The following is a 23677-nucleotide window of genomic DNA, read 5'->3' as shown; positions in this document are numbered from 1 at the left end:
ATTGTTTATTTCTAAAGAAACACGACAATATATAAAAGGCTCCATTACCTTGTACCTCATGTTATGGCTCCGTAGTAGATGTTTTTGTAAAAATAGGCTAACGATTGTGTCATAACCACGCGACTTACTGCCGCATAATAGAGGAATTACCGTACAGTACAGGAGAAGCTCGCAGACAGTTTCGACTTACGTTAGCTGTTTAAGTTTAATTACTAATGTTAACTAGCATTTTAGTGAGCAATAATTAGCCTGTGCCTATGTTATCTCCTTACATATACCTACGCTCTCCGTCTCTGCAATATTCGGAATGATTGAGATTTCTCTTGGCACAGCTACCAGAAGACTTACAACTTTCAGGCAGGTTGCTCACGTCACATTTACGTCGTATCTCTCAGTTGGAGGCTGCGCCGTAACACTCAGCCATCTAATATCCTTCACTGGTCTCCGTCCAGAGCAACGGGATCTGTTGGTCCATTTTATATATGTCTATGGGGGAAATGCAACGCTACCAAGCCATGGCCGAGAGACGTGCGTCGCCGCGACGTGTAGTTACATTTTTCGAGAGGTGCACGTCAGGCTACGGCGTAGGGTCCAGCGTAGACGCAGAGGGGTCTGCGGGGGTACGCCGTCGATTCGACGCAGAAGCATAAAATGACCTTAAGTAATGGCCTTCAGCCCCTGCAGGACTGAAGCACAAGAACATAAGGCCAACCCAGACAGCTTTTGTAGGTTGAGTTACAGATCACCTGAGGTAGATAAATGCACCAAGATTTTCATTTGAGTCTGCACTTACAGACTGGCTTGGCAGGGGAAACGGGAAGAATAATGTTTCATGAAGGATAAATAACTCTTTTCACTCCCTCATGTCACAGCCTTTTTACTGTCTGATGGGAGTTCCATGCAAAATATCAAAAGAACGGCTTTGAAAATGTTTTGTGAGGTATGAAATGCCCTCGCAATCATTTCAAAAAGACTCAGGAGCCTCTGAACAAAATCCGGCTTAGATTCAGTTTTTCTCCAAAAAGGCATTGTGCGTATCGGCCTAAGAAACGTGTTGAATACATTTCCTTCCTCATACAACAACTTGATCATTGTTTATAATTGTATCAATGTTTTGCTAGCTTGCCATCTTCTTTTTCCACGCATTTTTCTGGCATATTGTTAGCGCCACTTGTCGATGAGTGGAATAGGGTAAAACCATTGATAGAAATGTGTATCACCTCTCCCCTTTCCTGTCATAAAGCTATCCCATCAATTAAAGGCCATAAAAGCCCAAAAAGAAATCTTTAAAAAAAAAAAAGGAAGAAATGTGTATCACATTACCACAGTTCTCATCTCATACTAATGAAATGCACAGGGTACCTTTAAGAAGCCCTAAAGAGCAAAATCCAGAGAAACAAAGAGTCAATTCAAATGCAGTTTACTGCGGTTTTCCCTGTTGTAATGATCTTGGCTCACATTGAAATCAAATCACATTTATAATAACATATAAGTTACAGGTGTTATTGGTTACCAGCCCACTGCCTTTTTTCCACCTCTTTTAGTTCAGTTTTTTTTTTTTTAATGTCACTTGCCTGTGCCTCACCGCCAGCTATCCCATTGTGCTGCTCCAGAGAGATTAACCTCCTTCTCATAAAAAAAAATGAGGAAAAGCCATGCGTTCTGTGTGTTTTTAACCTCAGGAATGTGTGGGCATGTACACAATGTGCTTGACTGACATTGTCCCTCCCTCTCGTGTTAGCTTTGCTGCACCTGTTACTGTAGGGCACTACCACACTTCTATCATTCTTAGTAGTTCAGGGAGTGCAGTGAACTCAACTATTTCCCATCATAGCAACCTGAGCATAGGGGTCTCATCAGCGAGAATAATGAAAACACCTGTGTGAGTGTGCAGGGCCTTTAAAGACAACTCTTATGGTCAACACACACAAGCAACAAAGCAAAACACAGAGGTACAATAATGTCAAAGGGATTCAGCACTGCTGACTTTTATGAGGCAGTTGTCCATGAATTAGTAAGCAGTGTGAATGGAACTGAGAGAGCACTGTTGAATGTTTAATAGAATCAATCATCCCAATCATCCCTCAGCAGCCAGAAGGACACCACCCACATGTATTTAGGCAGAACAGGCCCGGCTAAAAACGGACACATCTTCAACGGAAGCTGACAGCCAGCAAGACAGTGAGGGGAACATCGACAAACATTCCCAGCAGACGGAGAGAAGAAAATGATGGAAGCGAAGCGAGAGGGTAAAAGGTGAAGAATGACAGGTTATTAAAAAGACATACAGAGAGGTCTGGTGCCAAATGGTAGTTGAGTGTACGTGAGGGCTAGGCCTAATTTATCCGGCATAAATGCTATTTCTGGCCTCTTGGTGAATAAATCTTCAAAGGGTTTTACACAATGTCAAAAGTCTCCGCACACTCCATTTCAGAAATCTGAATTCATAGCCTGAGTTTTTTTCAGAGCATAAGTCCTACAAAAACACACAAAACAAATTACTCTCCCACAGCTAACAATAAACTTGGCGTGTGTGTGTGTGTGTGTGTGTGTAAATGATTTAAAGCTTTAGTGCATAACTTTTTGATATTAATGAACGTCCGTTACATTCAAGCCATTGCCAAATGAGTTACTACAAAGCTAATTAAGACTATCAGCTCCACACAACTCTCTCTGTATTTCTCAGTACGGCTATGTTCAGAAGATTGTGTCGTCCGGTGACTTACGCGCAGTAGCTCGAGTGAAGATAAATACCTCTTCTGAAGAGTCCATCATGTTTTTTTAATGTTCCGTGTCCTCCTTGGCTACAAGCAACTGCATGGAGGAGGGGTGGGGTCTGTGCGCGATCACGGAAGGCTTGTATCTTGTGGACGCGCTGACAGTTTTGTTGTCATTACTTCGAATTCCTCATGGGGGAGACAGAAACTACACACTATAGCTTTAACCCTCCTTTCTCAATTGTTCCTATCCACACAACCACAAGAATCAGAAAAACCTTGAAGCAGCTATAATCAATTTCCTTATAATAATGTATCAAATGACATTGTAAAAATGTGAGAGTGTGGAAGGGTTCGCTGGTCTTTACCACATCTATACTGTTTTGGCTCACTCTCACAGCTCTCATAGTGCTATTTTCAGATGTAGCAGGCAGCAAAAACAGCTCATGTACACCACCTGCTCAGCCCAAAACGGCCGACAGACACAGTTAGCGACTAGCTGGTAAACATAGTGGAGCATTTAGTAAAGATAGAGCCAGATATTTCCCTTAGTAGAGACCAAAAAACAGAGCTAACAGAGAGGGAATATTGGACTTACATTTACCAGGTGGCCAAAACATAACTCGAAGTGATAATGCTGCTCTGTAACTGCTGAAGTTCGCCATATTAACTTAAAGTGACTATATGTAACTTTTCAATGTTTCTGAAACTGTCATTTTCCATCTGATGATCTTAAATGACATGTAACAGCAGACACGACTAACAGTGAAAAGAACACTATTTTCATATAGTTTTTATTAGATTAGTGCCTCTGCCTGGGTCCGATTTTTCCCGCAAAGTCAAACTACCGCTCTTGTCCAAAGCAGCTGCTAAAATCAACACAAACTGAAAGTTACATATAGCCACTTTCAACTTCAATGTCAAGTTGTGTTTACACAACTTACCCCAAAGTGGCCAAACAAATCTGTTATTGCAGGTTTAAAATGAAGGTTATGAGCATTTAATTGACTGCTTCTGCAATGACACAATGAGAAAACATTAACTTTGAAAACATTGTGGCCAGGTTGGCTCAGTGGGTAGAGCAGGCGCACATATAATTAGAGGTTTATGCCTTGACGCAGAGGTCCAGGGTTCGAATCCGACCTGTGACAATTTATGTGGCATGTCTTCCCCTCTCTCTCCCCTTTCTCACCTAGCTGCCCTATCCATTAAAGGTGGAAAAGCCCCAAAAAAATAATCTTTTCAACATTACATTGAATGTGTGTCCAAAATTGCATTTTGGACACACATTCCAACCTAAATTACCTTGGATTGCACCCAATCCACCTCGGCTAGTATCATTTCTTTTTGTACAAATTATGTCTTAGTAATTGTGTCCCTTGTACCCTATTTAAAAAAAACAAAGTGTGTCTATAAATATATACTTTTTGTTCTCACCCACACTCACATACACCATTGATAATGGCTAATAAATCACCCACAGACACACCGTACACAGGATTAATGAGCTGGGTACATGAAGTACATGTCAGAGTCTCTGATACCATCACACCGGCCTCATTATTCCCCATTTAACTCTACCACCTTTTCTCCAAAAAGCAACAGTTGCCCTCCTTTGTTCTGCCATTTTATATTAACTTCTCTCTCTTACATAAGCTCTCACTCCGTCTCCTTTAAATAGCCATACCTTTTTTTACTCACTTGCACTTTGTGTTGTGCGCCTGGTCAGTTCTCACCTCTCTTTCACTTCATCTTGACAAATTAAATGAATATGTTGGTGAGTTCAGTCTAAACTCTGCGTTCTGAATGACTGAATCCCATCCATTCCACTGCAGAACAGCTGTCAGAGACCACAATGCAAGTACATTTACTTACAGGTGCACCATCTGTGCAGTAAACAAATGAATTATGCTCCCAAAACAATGTCAGGAACAGTTTGTTTGTGCTCTAAAAAGACTGCTTGTTAATGACTCTGAAAGTTAAGTTAGAAGAAAAATAAATCTGTCCTTCATTAAAATACAACTGAACTGAATCTAAATCTATGCAGCGAATGGCAGCTTAAATCATGTCTTCTTATTAAGCGCTTTAATTCACTGGCATACCTTAAATGTATTTTACTCTGTGAGTGGAGTTCAGCATCAAAACTGTTAAAACACCATTCAAAAGACTGTCTGGTTCTAATGCAAAATGGTTACCCGATTGTCGTCTCCCCTGCTTATTTCCCCTCAATCAGCCAGTGAAGTTGGTTTTTCATCAGCAGTCACATTTTCGGAAAAGCTTGCATTAACCGTGTTAGCTTTTTTCATTCTTAGGTGGATCTTGAATGCTGGCGTTTTTGGCTTCAGCATCGCTAGTGCTGGTAGTGAAAAGAAACTGAGCACATTTACTCAAATAAAGTTTGTTTAGGTACTTGTACTTGAGTATTAGACTTTAAAGCTACTTTATGCTTTTACTCCGCTGCATTTCAGAGGGAAATATTGTACTTTTTACTCCACCACTTTAATTTGACAGCTGTTAGTAGTTACTTTTCAGATTAAGTTTGCACATAAAAATAAGCTTATAAAATACATACGATATGTATTGTTAAAAATTAAACAAGTGGTTCCAATGTTATTGGCTCGTGATCTCTTACATCAACCAATGTATTGTCTTTTTTATTAGTTTCCCCAAAGAGACATTTTCTCTCTAAACTTCTCAGATGGTTCTATTTGATTATTTATTAGTTTAATTGTTTATTACCCAGTATTTCACAAGAAAACAAAGATGAGCGAAAACTCAAAAAAAAGAAAGAAATGCAGACTTGTACCTTGAGAACTTTTGAAGAGGCCCGACCACTAAGTTAAGAACCACTGGACTAAACTACCAACCTAACCTTTAACTAGATTATCTAAAATATATATAATAAAATCGACCAGCTAAATCAGTAAAATACTTCTTACATATTGACAGATCAGTATTAACAATCTAATAGAGTCACTTATAATAGTATATCACATTTATTTTGTAAAGAGTCATTTGTTTTTAATCTATAAAATACATTTGCTAATGATACGATTTTCAATGCAGGATTTTTACTTTTAAAGTATATTTTTACACAGTGGTATTGGTGCCACATCTTCACACATAAATGGTTTGATTTAAAATGGATAAAATTCATTGTAGCATTCAACGTGGCAGCATTTTTTCTACCAGAATAACATGTATGTTCAATGCATCTGCCTTTGCGTCCATGTAAACACACAAAGAACACACTGTGTAACTGAATGATTAATGGCATCCTATTTTGCGCCCGTGTCGTTGGCTGCAGTGATGATTACATGTTTTGGAGCATATCCAATCTGATGGCTAATTTAATAAATATTAGCACTAGCTAGTTGAAAAATAATCAGCATATCACCCCCCAAAACCACAAAACTCAGTCAACACCTGCAAAGCTGACAGCACACTTCCTTACACATACTAAATCTTGGCATTTAAGATGCCCACATTTTTGAATTTGTGAATTTTTTTCAATATCGCAATCCTAATTTGTGTTGTTATTAGGGTTGGGTATCGTTTTTTTTTTTTTCCAATACCGGTGCTAAAGCGGTACTTTTAAAACGGTGCCTGAACCGATACTTTTTAAGAAAGTTAAAAAAAAAAGAAGAAAAAAAAGAAGGGTACTAAACAACAGTCGGTGACATTTAAGAACAACATGTTTATTACTACGGCCATATGGTCAAAATTAAATGATTTAATAGTAATGTAATAACTATAACTTATAATAAACAACTTATTTCACCAGTAAATTGCTGTTGAATGATAAAAACAACCACCAGATAGCTAGCTAAAGGTAGGCTAACGTTACCTGCTGTTGAGTGTAGTGTAAAGTCAGGCACCGAAATAAGGCACCGAAATTTTCGTTCTTATTCGGTCTCGTTACTACCGTTTAGGTCAGAACCGGTGCCCTATTGGCACCGCGTTTCGGTACCCAACCCTACTTGTTATGCACTCTATGAGGTTGAGCTGACAGCCGATGATTTAGTTTTACCCTTAGTCTGGATCCTCTTTTTATCTGCAATCCTCGATTGATAATGATTTTTATTATTTAACAGCCGAGTGCTGACTGTCAAATCATCAGCATCACAAATCTCTAACTACACCCCCCTTAGACCTGCACCTTAATACCTGATGATAGACTACTGTCACTTGCTATTTTATTCCATTATTCTTATTTAGTACTATTTGTAGTATTATTGCTCTCTATAGTCTCTATATAGTGTCATGGTATATTTCTGCAAACGTAAAAATACATGAGAATTAGAGCCCGACCGATATATCAGCGGGCCGATATTATCTGCTGATATTAGGCATTTTCCAAACTATTGGTATCAGCATTTATAATGGCCGATAAATCAATATTTAAAAAAGAAAATAAAAACGAACAAAACACCCTTCAACCATGTTATGAGTGTTGGCGTTGCATAGTTTGTCCACCAGAGGGCGCTCTACAACGTCCCTGTTGGCAACACTCGTGTTTAACCCTTTAAGTTTTATATCTTAAGTTTGTATTTTTATAAATTTTTATCGTAACTTTAATATATTTTGATGTTCTGTTGTGACAATAAAACAAAGAAGTTTATTTTTTAAACTACATTATCATTATTTTAGTGAGGACTCATAAATAACTACAAATAACTAATGTTAGGGAAATCTGTTTGTTTTGTTACGCGTTTCTGGATTTACGCGTTTCTGGATTTTTATATATATATATATATCAGCCGATATATTGGAATATCGGATTTTTTAAATCACCAAATATTTGTATCGATATCGGCCTTAAAAATCCTTTATCGGTCAGGAGAATTTAAAACATCATAAACCCTCTCTTTGTTGGTGTCAGTTTCTTCTACAGTTTACTATAAGCAGTGCTACACTTTTACAGACACACTAAATGATATCATATTAAAGATCACTACACTTGCTTCTTTCCTGATGCAACTACTTCAGTCTGGAATTAAGCCTCTTTTCACCATATGACTGCAGATTGTAAATACTCTCTCACACTGTGATATTTTATATAGTACTACTTAATTGGCTTTAGGAGGCTTAACATTTCGAGAAAGAAGTGTCAGTGTGTGTCTAGAATAGAACAAGAAGTCTGCATTTTGTAACAAGAAAGATCCTTTAAAGGGCAGTGGCTGTAGCTGGTTTAAAAGAAGTAGGACTTGACCAAAAATGCTGCACATTGAAACTTAATGCGTGTCATGTATGCGACAGACTTTCTTTTGTCAATAAAAGTGACAAAAACATTCATCTCCATAGGCTCATTTGTTGTTACTCCTTACCAACCTTTCCAGTTTCAAGTAAACTGATGGACAAATGTTGTCCACACAGCAGTTTAAATGGAGACTGAATGTGATTGAGACCTAATGTTCAATCAGAATTACAACACAGCTACAAATATCCGGAATATTGAAGTTCAACAAATTGTACACATAACAGAAACAAACAATTAGGATCCTTTGATTTTGTTTCATTAAAAAAAAGGTATGTACTGAGTGGTTCAGTTGAAAATAAACTACCCAGTGCTTTCAGGTAATCTATGTAGCACTGTAGACTGAATGTTTTAACGTATTTATCAACCACCATTTACAGTGATACTAATATACCGGCAACAAGCTAATATTAGCCCAGCCAATTCATCAGTCTACCTGAAATTGTCATGATCGATTAAATCGTTTGGTCCAATGAAAAATGCCCATCACAAATTTCCTAAAGCTCTGGGTGACATCTTCAAAATTGCTTATTTTGTCTGAGCAACAGTCCAAAACACAAAGATAACACAATTACTATCACATAAGACGATGACAAGTGGCAAATTCCCACCCCTAATCCTTTAATCATACTTTTTATGTGGAGCCATAGAATGTTTGACATTTGACATCATAAAATGACTGAAATGGGTAGTGGAGTAATCGATTATTGTTCAAGTTCAAAAATAGTTTAATGTAAAAGATACAGATGTAAAGGTCTGAGTAAACCCCACTAACTCAGGGCCTGAGGTCTAAGTCAACATAAAAAGTATGATTAAAGGATTAGGGGTCTTTAAAAGTATGTAGGAATTAGTTGAAAAGAGCAGAATTTTTAATGTGAATACTGCATTATACTGTAGTGTTATTCACGGAGTACAATATGTGGTTCTGCTGATTCTAGCTCGATCAAAATATAGCAATGCGGGAGGGACGAGGATTAAATTTATTATAGACGGATTATATCAATGTGTTACTGATCATGAATGTAATAGTTAAGTGGGTATTATCCCCGAGAAGATATCTCTGTTACTTGCAGAACAAAGCAGATCACATATCTGATATAGAAGATAATCTGTAAATGAGGCCAGAAAGAAGTGAGGGGAGAGAGAGGCAAGAAATGGAGATTGCGGTGAAATAGAAACAGTAAATCCTCTTGTCACAGAAGAAAAACAGATTAAGAGGGGGGTGGGGGGGGGGACCACAAACCCTAATGGTAGAGGAGATTTATTGCCAGGCACCACACAGGACCGGTCAGCCATAGAGAGATTGAGCCACCAGACTTGTACATTAATGTGTGAATTTCCACCTCGACTCAGCTGAATTTAATTTTTCCATCTAACAGGCTTTTGGAGAGCTGCTGAGTGGTACAGAGCTGGGCTCTGAGGAGAGATGAGCAGAATAAGGTATCATGTCCTGAAAAGTGGACTCTTAACCCTACAGTCACATTAGCTACAAGAGACAGCGACAAAGCGACAGGCTGCCATTCATTTTCAATGCAAGTTGCCGTTTACCAGCGACAAGCGACGTAAAAAAAGAAGTCTATTTTATGCAAATGCTGAGCAATGCGACAAAGCGACTGCCAATCGGAGTGAGGCAGCGTGAGGGCAGCGTGACGTATGTATGTTGGTTGCTCGAGTCGAAGAAAATCATTCAAGATGGCGGAAACGCTTCAGGACATCGTATTTCTGATATGTTTGGCAGTTTATCTCATATATTTAGTTACTTCTATCGAGAAATAAATGTTTTTAAATCCAAAAACATTGTTCTTGTGACTTAATACCTCTGAAGTAACTTTTTAGACGTGCTTGAAGGTAGCACCGGAGAATTTCTGTTTACTGTTGCCAAGCAACCAGGAGTAGACACGCCCAGGAACGCCCACAAGTGAGTGTGTGTCGCTCTATTTTGTAGCTAATGTGCTACCTTCAAGCACGTCTTAGAAATCGCTTCAGAGGTATTAAGTCACAAGAACGATGTTTTTGGATTTAAAAGCATTTATTTCTTGATAGAAGTAACAAAATATGAGATAAAATGCCAAACATATCAGATATATACAGAAATACGATGTCCTGAAGCGTTTCCGCCATCTTGAATGATTTTCTTCGACTCGAGCAACCAACGTACATACGTCACACGCTGCCTCACTCCGACTGGCAGTCATTTTGTCGCATCGCTCAGCATTTGCATAAAATAGACTTCTTGTCTATTTCGGCCTTGCCTTGCTCGTTGCTTGTCACTGGCAAACAGCAACTCCCATTGAAAATGAATGGCAGCCTGTCGCTTTGTCGCTGTCTCTTGTAGCTAATGTGACTGTAGGATTAGACGGGCAGGCAAAAAGAGGATGATGTAAGTAGGGCTGCAAATAACGATTATTTTCATAGACGATTAATCTGTCGATTATTTTCTCGATTAATCGATTAGTTGTTTGATCTATAAAAATGTCAAAACATGGTGAAAAATGTGGATCAGTGTTTCCCAAAGCCTAAGATGACGTCCTCAAATGTCTTGTTTTGTCCAAAACTCAAAGATATTCAGTTTACTGTCACAAAGGAGAGAGAGAAGAAACTAGAAGATATTCACATTTAACAAACTGGAATCAGAGAAATCTTATTTTTTTTAATAAAAAAATGACTCAGACGATTAATCGATTATCAAAATAGTTGGCGATTAATTTTATAGTTGATAACTAATCGATTAATCGATTCGTCGTTGTACCTCTAGATGTAAGAACCGTGTGTTTCCTGTGCGTGTATGTGTGCAAGTGTGTGTATTTACATTGAAGGTTTCTTGTGGCCAGGGTCCATAAGGCGCAAGGTGTCCCTGATCACACCAACTTTGACCTCTTCGTCGACCGGACTGGGAACATATTCAAAAACTCCTGGTGCCACCTGAGACAAACACAAATATTTATTTCAGCAAAGTGAATGACAGTGATGATAATACTACGATAACACTGATGTTTACGTTCACTCTTACCTCCTGTTCATGTTCTATTCTCATACTGGGGTTAGAGTTGACCTCTAGTAATACAGGCTTCAGGTTCTTTGTCAGCAGGATGTCAAAACCTAATATCTGAGACAGAAAACAAAACTTGTAATTACATTTAATAAAGTAGACTGTATACTGTAAATGGTTTGGGTGAAAATCAATAGAGAAAATAGAATGAGAGGTCAGTGGAAAATACAAGTCCAAAATGCATTGGTCCATATTGCATGACTTCTTTAAAAACTGGTGGTCGTGTATATAATGTGAGGAAGCACAGATGGAAATAAATTTGGTTTTAAGTGTCTATGATGAAACATTTAGAAAGTTGTTGACAAAAAAATGGGTCACAATAGCACATTGGGCCATTATCCCTTTAAAAAAGAAGGTTGTACATAGTAGTAGTACGTATGTAGTAGGAGGAGCTCAAGATAAAAAAGTTGGTTTTACTAAAGTTAGTTTGAAATGTCTTTGGAAAAAGAGAAAGCTATTAACAAAAGTTTTAAAGGCTCACTTGGCCATATAGCATGTACTTTTGAGACAATCCCTAACTTCAACTCATCTGTCACGCACAGTACAAGATCAATCAAGCTTGAGTCATGTACTGAACAACGAATGGTAAAAAAGAATGAAGTTATTTCGGATGGACCTTGGCGATTGTCTGAATATTGAACTTAAACCTCAGCACACCTCCCTGTTTTTGGCCTTATAGTCTATTTGTTTAGATTCTGGCACATCTGCTTCATGACAGTTCTGCTGCTTTGGCTACAGCTCCTGTTCGCACTGTGCACATCACCTGGATTACTTTTACAGAAGAAAATGTCTGAATCTAATGATTATGAGAGAAGATTTGAAGTTTTATGATTTGTAAACAGATTTATGGACATTTATCTTTAATGGACATCACAGATCCTGACTCCCTGTAAAGCTTGATGTATGGTTCTGCGGAGGCTCCACACAGAGCTTTCGCTGTAGCCTACGTAAGTGGCCTGAAGTTTATACATGCACGTTGGTGTGTTCGTTGATCTCTTTAAGAGAATACCAGGGCCAGCATGTGTGTGTGTGTGTGTGTGTGTGTGTGTGGTAGAGCGAGCGAGAGAGTGATGGTGATTCGCTTCGGAGCGAATAGCGACTAGAGGCATTGTGGGAGAAACAAATGGCGTTTTTCCATTACATGGTACCTGCTCGACTCACCTCGACTCTATTGGTTTTCCATTTATGAAAAAAAGTCCCTGGTACCTGCTAACAGGTACTTTTTTTAGTACCACCTCTGTCGAGGTTCCAAGCGAGCTGAAGCGATACCAAAAGGTGACGTGAAAACCTGCAGACTACTGAATGGACAGAGAGAATCGTCACTAATCACTGCGTCATCATTGTTAGCGACAGACGGGGGTGTCCTGAACAAACCCGCCATTTTTAAATACTTTAGCCAGCTGTGTTTTTTTTTGCTGCCTCCAGCTTCTTTTGAAACTAAATTTGTCTTCCGGCTGTGGCAACAGCCACATGCCGAGAATCACAAACTACACACCTTCGACGTTCTGTGTGTGTGTCGCGTTAGGTCACGGCAGTTTCCTGCGACTAGCCACGCCCGCCTCAGGCACGAGGCGGTACGTAATCTGCAATGGAAAATGTATGACCGGGCACCGCGGCAGAGTCGAGTCGAAAAGAGTAGAGTCGAGCAGGTACCATGTAATGGAAAAACGCCAGAAGTGTCTCCCCTGTGCTTTCTGACCACGGTGGGAAATCCGTAGCAGGAAAAGTTAAGACTCTCCATGATTTCATGCTGTTTATGGGGAAGGAGAACCAGGAAATTAGTAGGGGGAAATGCAACGCTACCAAGCCACGGCCGAGCGGCGTGCGTTGCCGCGACGTTTAGTTACATTTTTCGAGAGGTGCATGTCAGGCTACGGCGTAGGTGTGTGCATATGTGAACAATACATGCATATTCATTTACATTCCTGCTGAACACATTCAGTAGGAATGTAGCCACTACCCACACGCCACTACCCACCTGGAAGCAAGTAGGTCCCGGTTTGCCAGGTGGTATATCACACTGATAGTAGACTCTAAGTTCAGGTACCACGGCGATGGCAGTCTTGATGACAAGGGCGATGATGTCTGACCACACCTTCTTGATGTCTACGCCTTTAGCTGCCAGCCTGTACAGCACGCTGGAGAGAGTGCGCTTGCTGCCTGTGCTCTGGCTGTCCGAGTGGACAAAGTTGCCGCTGTGGACGTTGAGGGAGTAGTTTGTCAGGTGCATGAAGACATGGCTCAGATTCTTCTGGCTTGGTTCCTACACAACCAGAATAAGAGTGACCTTAATTATCTGCATTGTCCAGAAGTTTAAGCACATGTTTCATGGCATCAAAGCAAATAAACAGCATCAAAGTAAACCTGCCGGCATCAATAGCACCGTCATGGCTACCTGGTAGGGCTCGGTGCAAAAACGTGTCAGGCCTTCCTTGGCAATGTAGATCTCCAACGGCTCCAGGGACTTTAACAGCACGTAGAGGCGGATGTCAAACTTGAGCTTGTCAATGAGTAAGGGCCTCTGGATGTACTCCTGGACCACAGCCTGTTTGGCCTGTGTACCCACCATGAGTTTTAGGTCACTGGGGTCACGAATGAGGTAGATGCCGTCCCCCTGAGAGCCCCCATCTGGCTTGACAATGAAGGTGGGATTTATTGTGGCATCGTTCTCCTTCACCATGCGAATCTACAGTAGAGGTGGGAGTCAGAAAGGATCATTTAACAAAAACCTCAAGGACTGTTATCGGTAACACTTGAATCACACAGGTTAGACACACAGGTTAGACACACTATGTGATCCCTGAGTTTGAGTGATAAAAGTTTGATAGTGCTTTGAAAAGATAATTTAAAAAGTAAAGTTAATAATTCATCATAGGTCCTTAACAATTTGTCATAAAGAACATAGTCTTCTTTAAAAATGTAACAACCTTATAATACAAACCTTATAATACAAAATCACTGTTCATCTTCTGAATTTAAAAAAGGGGCTGTACTCGATATACTGAAAAGAACAGCGGACTGGGATTGCCTTCACACAGCTCTCACAGCGGGCCACGCGGCCAGAACGGCTGACAAAACAGAGACGCTCGGATTACAACACACATGGATGGAGTGGGACTTAATTCTCTGCTCAGGACACCACTATATCTACATGTAGTATTACTACAGTAATGGTAATAGTACTATATATCTATCTATATCTTTACATACATAGCATATATTTGTTTGCTGCCATAGTGTGTGTGTGTGTGTGTATATATATATATATATATATATATATATATATATATTCTGAATATCGAGTACAGCCCCTTTAATAAGTTAATGTCTTTTTGTATAGGTTCACAGCAGAAACAGATCAGCAGGAGAGAAGAACAACACCACACAATGTTCTGATGCCAATATTGTGGCTACCCTAATTCCAGAGCTGAACCCTCGATAAGCAATATGGTTAAATAAATTCCCTTATTTGACTTCTAGCATCTTCTAGGTGTATTATATCCATCCATCCATCTATCCATCCATCCATAGGGTATAGGCTTTATCTCTATCTACAAGCTAAACAACATCCATCTTTTGTACCTTTTGAGTCAGGCATTAGATTTTTGTATTCACAAATGTGACCAAATCAACACCATTTATTATACATGGAAAGTCAAAGTAATACTCATTTGGTTGACTATCTAATGCCTAATCATTGGCACTGTGACATACAGAACATTTTGAATAAAAGTCTTTATGATTTGTGTCTTTCGGTGATATTTTGGTGCCCCCTGCTGGATATAATACATTGTTGCTATATTACATTGTGTGTGTGTGTGTATATTATATATATATATATACATATATACACACACACACACACACACACACAATTGCATCACAAATTTAACTGCCAACTGCCGGAATCAGTTAAACTTTGGTGAAGAAAATCATTAAATATAATTTTTTTTCTAAATAAAAGCGAACGGAATTTCTGAAATGATATGATGACAAATCTGAATGTTGCACGCTAAGAAAATAACATTGACAAATAGAAATCTTTATCCTCCTGCTAAAATGGCATGGAGAAAACAGAAATGACAACAAAACACTTGTCTTTTTATCTGATCAACTTTTCTCCTAAATGAATTAACTTAACACAGAAATCTGGATAAACGCTTTTCATTTAAGGCTTGTTTTTGGTTGTTGTTGGAAAATTGTGACATGCTTCCTCACTGTAGTCAACCTAGGAAAAGCAGCTGAGGGACGCTCAGTCTTCCACTATTCTCCTCAGGGCTCTCCCTCCTTGTCATACGTGTTTCCTTTACTTTAGATTCAACCATGTGTTAAGAAGTGCCAGATGACCATAAAGGGTAATATTCATAAATGTGGTACAGTCTGTCTTTTCCCCTCAAGGAGAATGAGCAACAAAGCGAGCACATGACACACAAATTAAACAAGTCATACCATTAAGAACACTACTGCTGCAGTATAGCATGGTGAGCTACAGTGGACAGAGAGAAAAAAGCACTAGTAGTGTATAGACAACAGAAGATTTCACGACTTCAGCATCTGTGTTGTTTTTGCTAAAATATGACCAATTTAGAAAATTCAGGGGAAGGAAGATGGCAAAAAGAAAGTCTGTGACTTTACTTTTCAGAGCTGTCTTTTATTTATAAAGCCATACTGGGAATTCATCTTGCAATCTTTATCCATAATTGACATAATCTGCTGCTTTCTTCTTTCCTCAAAGGACATAATATAAGGAATTCATGTTTTTAGATTGAGCCACTTAAAAAGATAAAAAAAGACCTGTTTTGACTTGTGATAGCAGGAACAGCACAGATGTTATTAATGACATAGTTGCATTCCATTTAGGGATTCCAAGTCCAGGGCAATGCTGTTATGCATGTTGACTTATTAACATGGCCTACTGGTGCACTTGCATGGCATTTAGCGATCGTTAATGCTATTAGTAACACCTGTGCTTATGCTGCTGTGTCAAGTCAAAATGTCTGCTGTGAAATCATTATTATGATTCTCATAATTATAATTATTTAAATCAATGTATTTTATATCTGGCTGAATTTAACACTATCGTAACCTCTATGTTAAATTACTCTTTTGCGTAATCGTGTCTGTTTTAGCTTAGTTTAGCATTCACATATTGTTTTGTTTTTTTTATTGTTTTATCCGCTGTATTTTTTGTTCCTTGCAAAAGAGATTTCCGTCCACACTTTTTACACATACCCTCACCTCTAATCTTTTGTCATCTTATTCTTGTGAACTACAGTCAGAAACAGTTCCATATCTGCTTGATTTCTACTGACAGTATCCAATGTCTTCACTGCACAGAAATACAGAAGTGCCAACAATTTAGTTCAGTTAGTCCAAAAGAAAAACCTCCACTAATCATGTCCAGTATCACAATTCTTTTGTTATAACGTTATGCAACTATACCTGTGTGGAAAACTGCTGGCACTCCTCAGGCAGGATCCAGGAACGGGGATAGAAGTCGTACTCTTCTGGGAACAACTCTTGCATAGTCCGCACTGCCCGACTCAGGTTGATCTTCCTCAGCATTTCAATCATTCCTGCAATGCAGAAAGCACTGTTTCAGAAGGACTGTTGGAAGGCAGGCGTCAGGAGGAAATGATAATGCTCGGGGAAAGCAAATACAATCGGAAGGACTAAAAAAGGAAGAAAAAAACAGACATGAACTTGTAAGGAGATAGAACTCAATATGACACAGGTATCATCTAGAGGAAGATCAATGCAAACCAGGAGACTCCAGCGATGTACATTGATACAATAATCTCTAGAGTTTATAAGTAATGATTATTGCCATGGAATGAAAAGGTTAGCATTAGAGCAATGGGGATCAGTAAGGGTTTAACTAAATCCCTCCTGTTGTGATTATAGAATACTGAGTACACATGAAGTACTGCGAGCTGAAATAAAGCCATCTCTCCACCTACAGTTCAACAAGAACTGGAGTCGGGTGCTTTACATCAGCAGAAGGTTATAGGAGAGGAGAGCGGCAAAATACCTGGGAACTTGTTCACCTGCCCTGAGACGATATTGTCATTGTCATGGAAGGAAACGCCATGCCAGTAGATATCACAGGCTGCTCGTCTCCCCAGAGGAAACTGAAGAAAGGGGGAGGGAGGGAGGGAGGGAGGGAGAGAGAGAGAGAGAGAGAGAGAGAGAGAGAGATAAGATGATTTAAAAAACAAAAGGATAAGAATATGATTTTATGAAAATCACACTTTTTTCGCATCTGTAAATGAGAGAGAAGGCTTAATCTGTTAACATGACTCAGGACATGGGCAAGGTGTTTGTCCTTCTGGTGATCCCAGAATGCAGAGATAATCTTGCCTAAAGATGGTAGGTTGTGCGTGTTCTGCTGTGATGAGCTGGGAAAAAGAAGGGGAAGTGATACTATAAAAGGATTTAGAGAGCTAGGAGATCCTACTGGCTACTAAAGGCACAGATTTTGTCCTCAACACCTCTACTCCTACCAACTCTTACACACTCCAAACCACATATTATGCACCAAAAGTGTTGCTACAATGAAGTCAAAAGGATAGGACAGTCAGTGGGATGTACAGATATATCCAAATTACATGTCTGCACGTTCATCCTTTCAGTTTTCCATCTCATATCAAAGCAGATGGATGAATTCCATCTTAAAAAGTTTTCTAACAAACATGATAGAGTTCAAGAAGTGTTTGGGACTTGAACCCCCTCCTCTTTCACTGAAGTCGCCGGTGTGGAAGCATTTTGGATTTCCAGTGAGTTATGTAGACAACGTTTGCGTTGTCGAAAAAAAAAGCCACAGTTTGCAAGCTCTGCTATGTGCGTGTACCATATTCTTCCACTGGCAGCACGACTAACTACTACTAATGGTAGCTGTATTCTAAGTAACGTGACAATCTGCAAGAAACAGGTTTGCTTAATTATCACTAAAATAGCAGTGACAGCACCGTTTGGCTTGGTTATTAATGCCGTTAGCATCGTGGCTAACACTTTTGTTACTTTATTTTTTGACAAATCGTTTCGGCTGGGCTTTCTAAGATGATGTCATTGTGACAACCGAGCACCGTTAGCCTTAACAACAGAGCCGCTTGAATACACTTGTTAGATCAGGTTTCATTACAGAGTGCTCTGTTGATTTGTGTTTGTTACCGTGTGCTCGTGGTGGAAAATGAATGTAAACAGAGAGTGGCGTGTCAGAAATGCAATGCGCTGTGACGTAGGTCCCCTTCAAGGCCGGGCTAATGTTGAAGTCCCTCTAGTGGACAGAATATGTAACAACAACCACATGCTTATAGTGGCATTGACGATGCATAAGCCTGAGTAGTGTAGTACATAATAATAACCAATAGGCTGCATTTGAGCATTAAATCTTCGAATATTATTTGAATAATGGCATAGCATCCTGTGCTTTAAAAATAATAATAATCGAGAATCAAATTGAACCGTGACTTTAGAATCGAAAATTTAATCGAATCGAGGATTTGGAGAATCGTGACACCCCTATTCAAAACATCAACATTGAACTTGGAAGAATTTGTCATGGGAGTCTATCTCTAACTTTATGACATCAGGACTCTTGATCAAGTTATACTGGAAGGTCAGCAGTATATCGTCACCACTTCTAAATTCTCAAGTCATACGACACCCCCCGCCTCCAGTAGCCAGCTACAAGATAGATCTGTGACAGAGTTGCATCTCATTAGTGAGTTAGCAAGAGAGCGTGTAAAACAGGGAAATCCTGCTCGACAGCCAAGACCTGCTATAAATACTGCCACACAGATGCCAGCGTATAACTGTCTAATCGCATCAGGGAAGGAGGTCAAATTAATTGAGTAGTTTCTATGGATCAGTGACAAAAATAGCTATGTTTTATGTATTGAGAAATAGACATATGAACACTTTCAACCCATTGTTGTGGACTTAAATCATGTGTGGGTTCGTGTGAACTTCTTTTCCGAGCCACTTTGTGAATGAATATGCTTTGCTCACTGAAGCCCAGCCAAAGGACAATGTATTCCATTTAGCTACTGTAACAAAAGTGCAGCCATATATAGAATACATTTCAAGTTGCAGCACATCTGTCATGCCTCCAGTAAATAGCATTTAGAATTTCTGTTATACAGGTTATTATTTTCAAAAGATGCTCCAAGGTAGACCCAAGGTGGCAAGCCTCTTAAAATGTCAGCTTAGTCTGTAAAATCCTGATCAAAATACCACGCCCATGATTAAATGCACGGTTATTAGTCTTATTTTCTGAAGTTGTCACTCAAACCCTCAGGCTTGCCATTCTCTCTCTGCCTCAAAGAGGACTAAAGGTCTATTGGATTACAGGCGCTTAAGGCTAATCATTTCCCACTGTTTAAGAGAATGCCATATGTTGAAAGTTCATTGACAGCTGTCTCTCAGGCCAGAAAACACTGCTGATGTAGATACTGTATTTATTCATTTGGATGTAAATGGACCTTAAAGCCAAATGTACAACTCATCAGTCACTAAAATGTCTTCATTCACTTCTCATAATTGTATCTAGGGCTGCAACTATTGGTTATTTTCTCGATTAATCGATTAGTTGTTTGATCTATAAAAATGTCAAAACATGGTGAAAAATGTGGATCAGTGTTTCCCAAAGCCTAAGATGACGTCCTCAAATGTCTTGTTTTGTCCAAAACTCAAAGATATTCAGTTTACTGTCACAAAGGAGAGAAGAAACTAGAAGATATTCACATTTAACAAGCTGGAATCAGAGAAATCTTATATATTTTTTTTTTAAATGACTCAAACGTCATCAAAATAGTTGGCGATTAATTTAATAGTTGACTAATCGATTAATCGATTCATCGTTGCACCTCTAATTGTATCCACTAACCGATTTTGTAAACCTACTTAAGTGTTTCATGTCTCGTTTAAGGGATTTTCAGCGATCAATTTTCATTTCATAATTGACAAACAAGGCTACTGGAGTTTCAACCTCTTCAAAGATGTTGACAGGTACACGAGATCTGTAACGCCCTTGACTTTGTTGGGGGTGCACCGTGAGGACTAAGCGTGGTAATGTATAGGCCTTTTGTCTACCGTTTCCGATACCAGACCTGGAAGGGTTGAAGTGTCACTGTGTGGTCACCGGTGATAAGTAGAGTCTTTACTGCGCCGGTGTCGTCGCGTTCCCTTCTTTATTTCTCATGCATAATGGAGAACCATGTTAATAATTGCGATAGCAGGTATTAATTGCATCATTCAAATTGACCAGATGGTGGTTGTGGCTCGGAGAAATAAGAGCTGGAACAATTAGCCCCTCTCGTAAATGTTTCAAAGTTGTTGCCTTACATGTAGACAACTTTCATCCACATCCAACCTCTGTAATTTTATACAGTAGAGCAAACTGGCATTTCTGGCTGGGTTAAATGTGATCGTGTCATCTAATGAATAATGTACCATGCTTTCAATCAATGACTTCTTCAAACTTTGATACTGATACTGGATATAAATAATCAATAGAAGAGAATAACAAGTCTTCACACTCTAAATAGAGCTGCAACTAATGATACGATTAATTTGCCGATTATTTTCTAGATCTATGACTCCATTTACAATTTGGATGGAAGAGTCAAACATTTTATGTTTAGACAGGTTGAAACATTCCTGCGTCTTTGGGAATGCACTCCCTTACCTTATCACTATCAAATCTCCTGTGTATTTTCTAACAGACCAGATTGGCCACCTTCAGTACTGTATGTATTCATGCCACTTTCTGACGAGGACAATACATTTAAATAGTTGTGTGTGTGTGTGTGTGTGTGTGTGTGTGTGTGTGTGTGTGTGTGTGTGTGTGTGTGTGTGTGTGTGTGTGTGTGTGTGTGTGTGTGTGTGTGTGTGTGTGTGTGTAACTGCTGGGAAGCTGTGCATAAGGTGCTGCAGCTTTAGATATAAAAAGCCTTTTTGTTGTTATAACCCGTTTCCATAGATTAGATTAATAAAACCATTAACTTAAACACATATCAGTCATTTGTCATTTTGCATAAAATACATAAATAATTTAAGTGTGCAAAACATTCTTAAAAATACTCCTACACAGGCTCAAATGTCAGTTCCAACTTCTGAAATTATTTCACATTTTTTTCAGAGATATTGCTGCTCATACAATTTCAGATTTTGGATTATGAAGAAAACTTATTTTAATAAATTTATTTAATAAATTATTATATAATCTAATCTGAAGCACATTATATAGAATCTGAATAGAATAGTTTTCCAGGGGGAGGCTGGCTAGTGTAATCATTGCTAGATTGATTTTAAGTAGTAGAGTATATGGATGCACATCCGAACCAAAGAGGGCAGGTGCTGAGCCAAAAGTGAGCAGATCAAGAGTTTACTACACCTAGGTGACACTACGAGCCCAACTGCTCTTCATCAGACTCAGAGTCTGAGCTATTTATTGGTTTATTCCTAGATTGATTTTAACCGTCTTAATTGTCCATTACAATAATGTTTATGGGCTGCAGCAGCTAAGAGTCTATTGTATTTTAATGCCCACTAAAAGTTATCTCAGGTTTTAGAAGGGCTGTGCAGATTAATATCCTTGAAAGCTTTAAGAAATGTGCATTGTTGGCATTTTCGTCTCCTATGCACACAGACACTCCAGGCAGCCTTTGTGTGTGACCTTTCCAACCCAGATCCAGCTTTCCCCCCCCCCCTTGGCCTTTTTCTGCAAACATATGGTTCTGAATGGCACAGTTTGAAAAAGGTAGGACAGAAGTTTTCATCCATGCACATTCGTGACAAACGCCTTAGTTGGTTGTCATCCGAATGAAACACTGATGCACTGAGCAGCTGATTTCAGGGATCTTCTCTGGGTCAAGCAGGCACTGCTTTGTGAAACATGCACAGTAGCGTTTCATAGAATTAAAACCTGCACAACACATGGGTGAATAGACCTTTTTCACGCAGACATGTTGATATGTCATAGTAGGAAAAGCACATGTGTATTCAAAACCATTAATGATGGCTGCATTCCACTCAGGAGAGGCCCTGGTATTGTGCATGCTGACTCACTAAAATAGCTTACTGGGACACTTGATGGAATTGAGCCATCGTTAAGGTTATCAATTTCAGCTGTGCTTTTCCTACTATGACAAGTCAAAATGTCTGCTGTGAAAAAGGTCCATAGCATTTCTCTCAGGCAAACTGCAAAATAACAAGAAAGAAACTCATGTAGCACACCTCTTTCCACTTCAGCTGTTTGATGCTTAACTTCAGTGCCTCCAACGAGGTTTTGGCTTTCGAGATATCCACCGTCACTGGTCTTCCTTTCCTTGCATGTTTGAATCCATCCTCACGGCGTGTTTCTTGAATGTTTTTGGATGGGTGGACGGTTACATTGTTCCCATTAGTCTCCGATTTGCCTTGCAGTATCTTTCCAGTTCCTTTGACGTGAAGTGTCCGATCATGCGTTAGTCTATTCAAATTTCTCCCAACATGAGCAGAAACTACAGACCCATGCAATGAAACATCTGAGGTGTGTTTGCCACAAGAGTTCTTGTCATCTTTTCCCAGCTTACTTCGACTTTTACCCCTATGTTTACAAGTGATGGAGGTGTTGGACGCATCTCTGCCAGCTATGGTGGTGCTGGAAGGGTCTGGTGGTGAGACAGAAGCAGAGGGAGAACACACTGGCACCTGCTCCTCAGTATCCACACCCTCCTTCTCTGCATCCTCGCCAAATGATTTCATTTCCTCGAGTTGAATACTGACTTTTACATAATGATCACTCATTATGCGCAATGCTACGAGTGACGCTGCTGGGCAGGGCACAGTTGTACCACAGAGTGCAATAATCTGACGCCGGCAAACTAACGTTATTCTGAAATAATGTAGAACGCATTGCTAGCTTAAACGGCTAATTAAAGAGTAAAAGCCATTTGCTTCTGTCATGTCGTTTCTAAAACAGAGGGAGTGAGCAGACCGATATGCTCACAGCATTTAACGTTACCGGCTGCCAGCTCAGGCTAAAGAAGTACCGTTAACGCTAGCTGACGCCTTTTGCCATATGGCCACAATGATTCAATGAGCAACTTCCAAAGGCTAGCAGCTCTCACAAGCTGTCGTTGACATGCCCTACTGTAGCCGCTAGTGGCAGCACTTGTAGCCAGCACTGAAGCTAACGTTAGCTACTTGAAGACAGCTTGAAGATAGCTAAACCTGACGTTAGCCTGTCAAACCTCATTTAGCTAACATGTGGGTCTGTACCGTTGGCGAAACTACCCTTTAACTCATGACAGACGTTTTCTAGCGGTGACCAGCGTTGTAGTGATGCCCGGGGTCCTCTGCTTTCTCTGTGTTATCGTCCCTGTGTTGTTAAGCAGCGGCAGAAGGCAGACCAGCTCGTTGCCCAGCCTCCATCTGGTTTGAACCCAGCTGATGCTGCCTTTTGAGCTCCTCGTAACCTCCGACTTTCGAAAGTTCTCTAATTCTCTATGAATTTTCGTACATTAGCTAACTACAAATAGAAACGGGGCTCTGGTGGTGTTTGTAAATGTATGTAAATGTTGATCACTCTATTGATGATATGATATTTATACGTCAGTGTGTTTTTTAAGCGGCGTGCTTTTATTGCAGAAAATAAAAACTAACGTTACG

The 23677-nt window shown here is 39.6% G+C and overlaps 1 protein-coding gene across 1 annotated transcript in view; it reads right to left on the bottom strand.

The window, feature by feature from the left end:
* The window catches only part of ttll11 (tubulin tyrosine ligase-like family, member 11), a 31698-nt gene extending 8245 nt beyond the window's left edge, over window positions 1–23453 (bottom strand). The window contains exons 1-7 of the mRNA XM_031317767.1: window positions 22262–23453; window positions 17055–17154; window positions 16466–16599; window positions 13419–13709; window positions 13002–13286; window positions 10985–11080; window positions 10784–10896 (exon numbers count right to left, since the gene is read on the bottom strand). Of these exons, the coding sequence (XP_031173627.1) occupies window positions 10784–10896; window positions 10985–11080; window positions 13002–13286; window positions 13419–13709; window positions 16466–16599; window positions 17055–17154; window positions 22262–22813 (1571 nt within the window). The 5' untranslated portion in view covers window positions 22814–23453. The remainder of the gene's footprint in view (window positions 1–10783; window positions 10897–10984; window positions 11081–13001; window positions 13287–13418; window positions 13710–16465; window positions 16600–17054; window positions 17155–22261) is intronic.
* Between the last annotated feature and the right edge of the window lie 224 nt (window positions 23454–23677).

This window comes from Sander lucioperca, chromosome 14 (genome assembly GCF_008315115.2).
Source record: "Sander lucioperca isolate FBNREF2018 chromosome 14, SLUC_FBN_1.2, whole genome shotgun sequence".
Classification (NCBI taxonomy): domain Eukaryota; kingdom Metazoa; phylum Chordata; class Actinopteri; order Perciformes; family Percidae; genus Sander; species Sander lucioperca.
The sequence above is the reverse complement of the archived record's forward strand: the minus strand, read 5'-3'. Positions and strand labels throughout refer to the sequence as shown.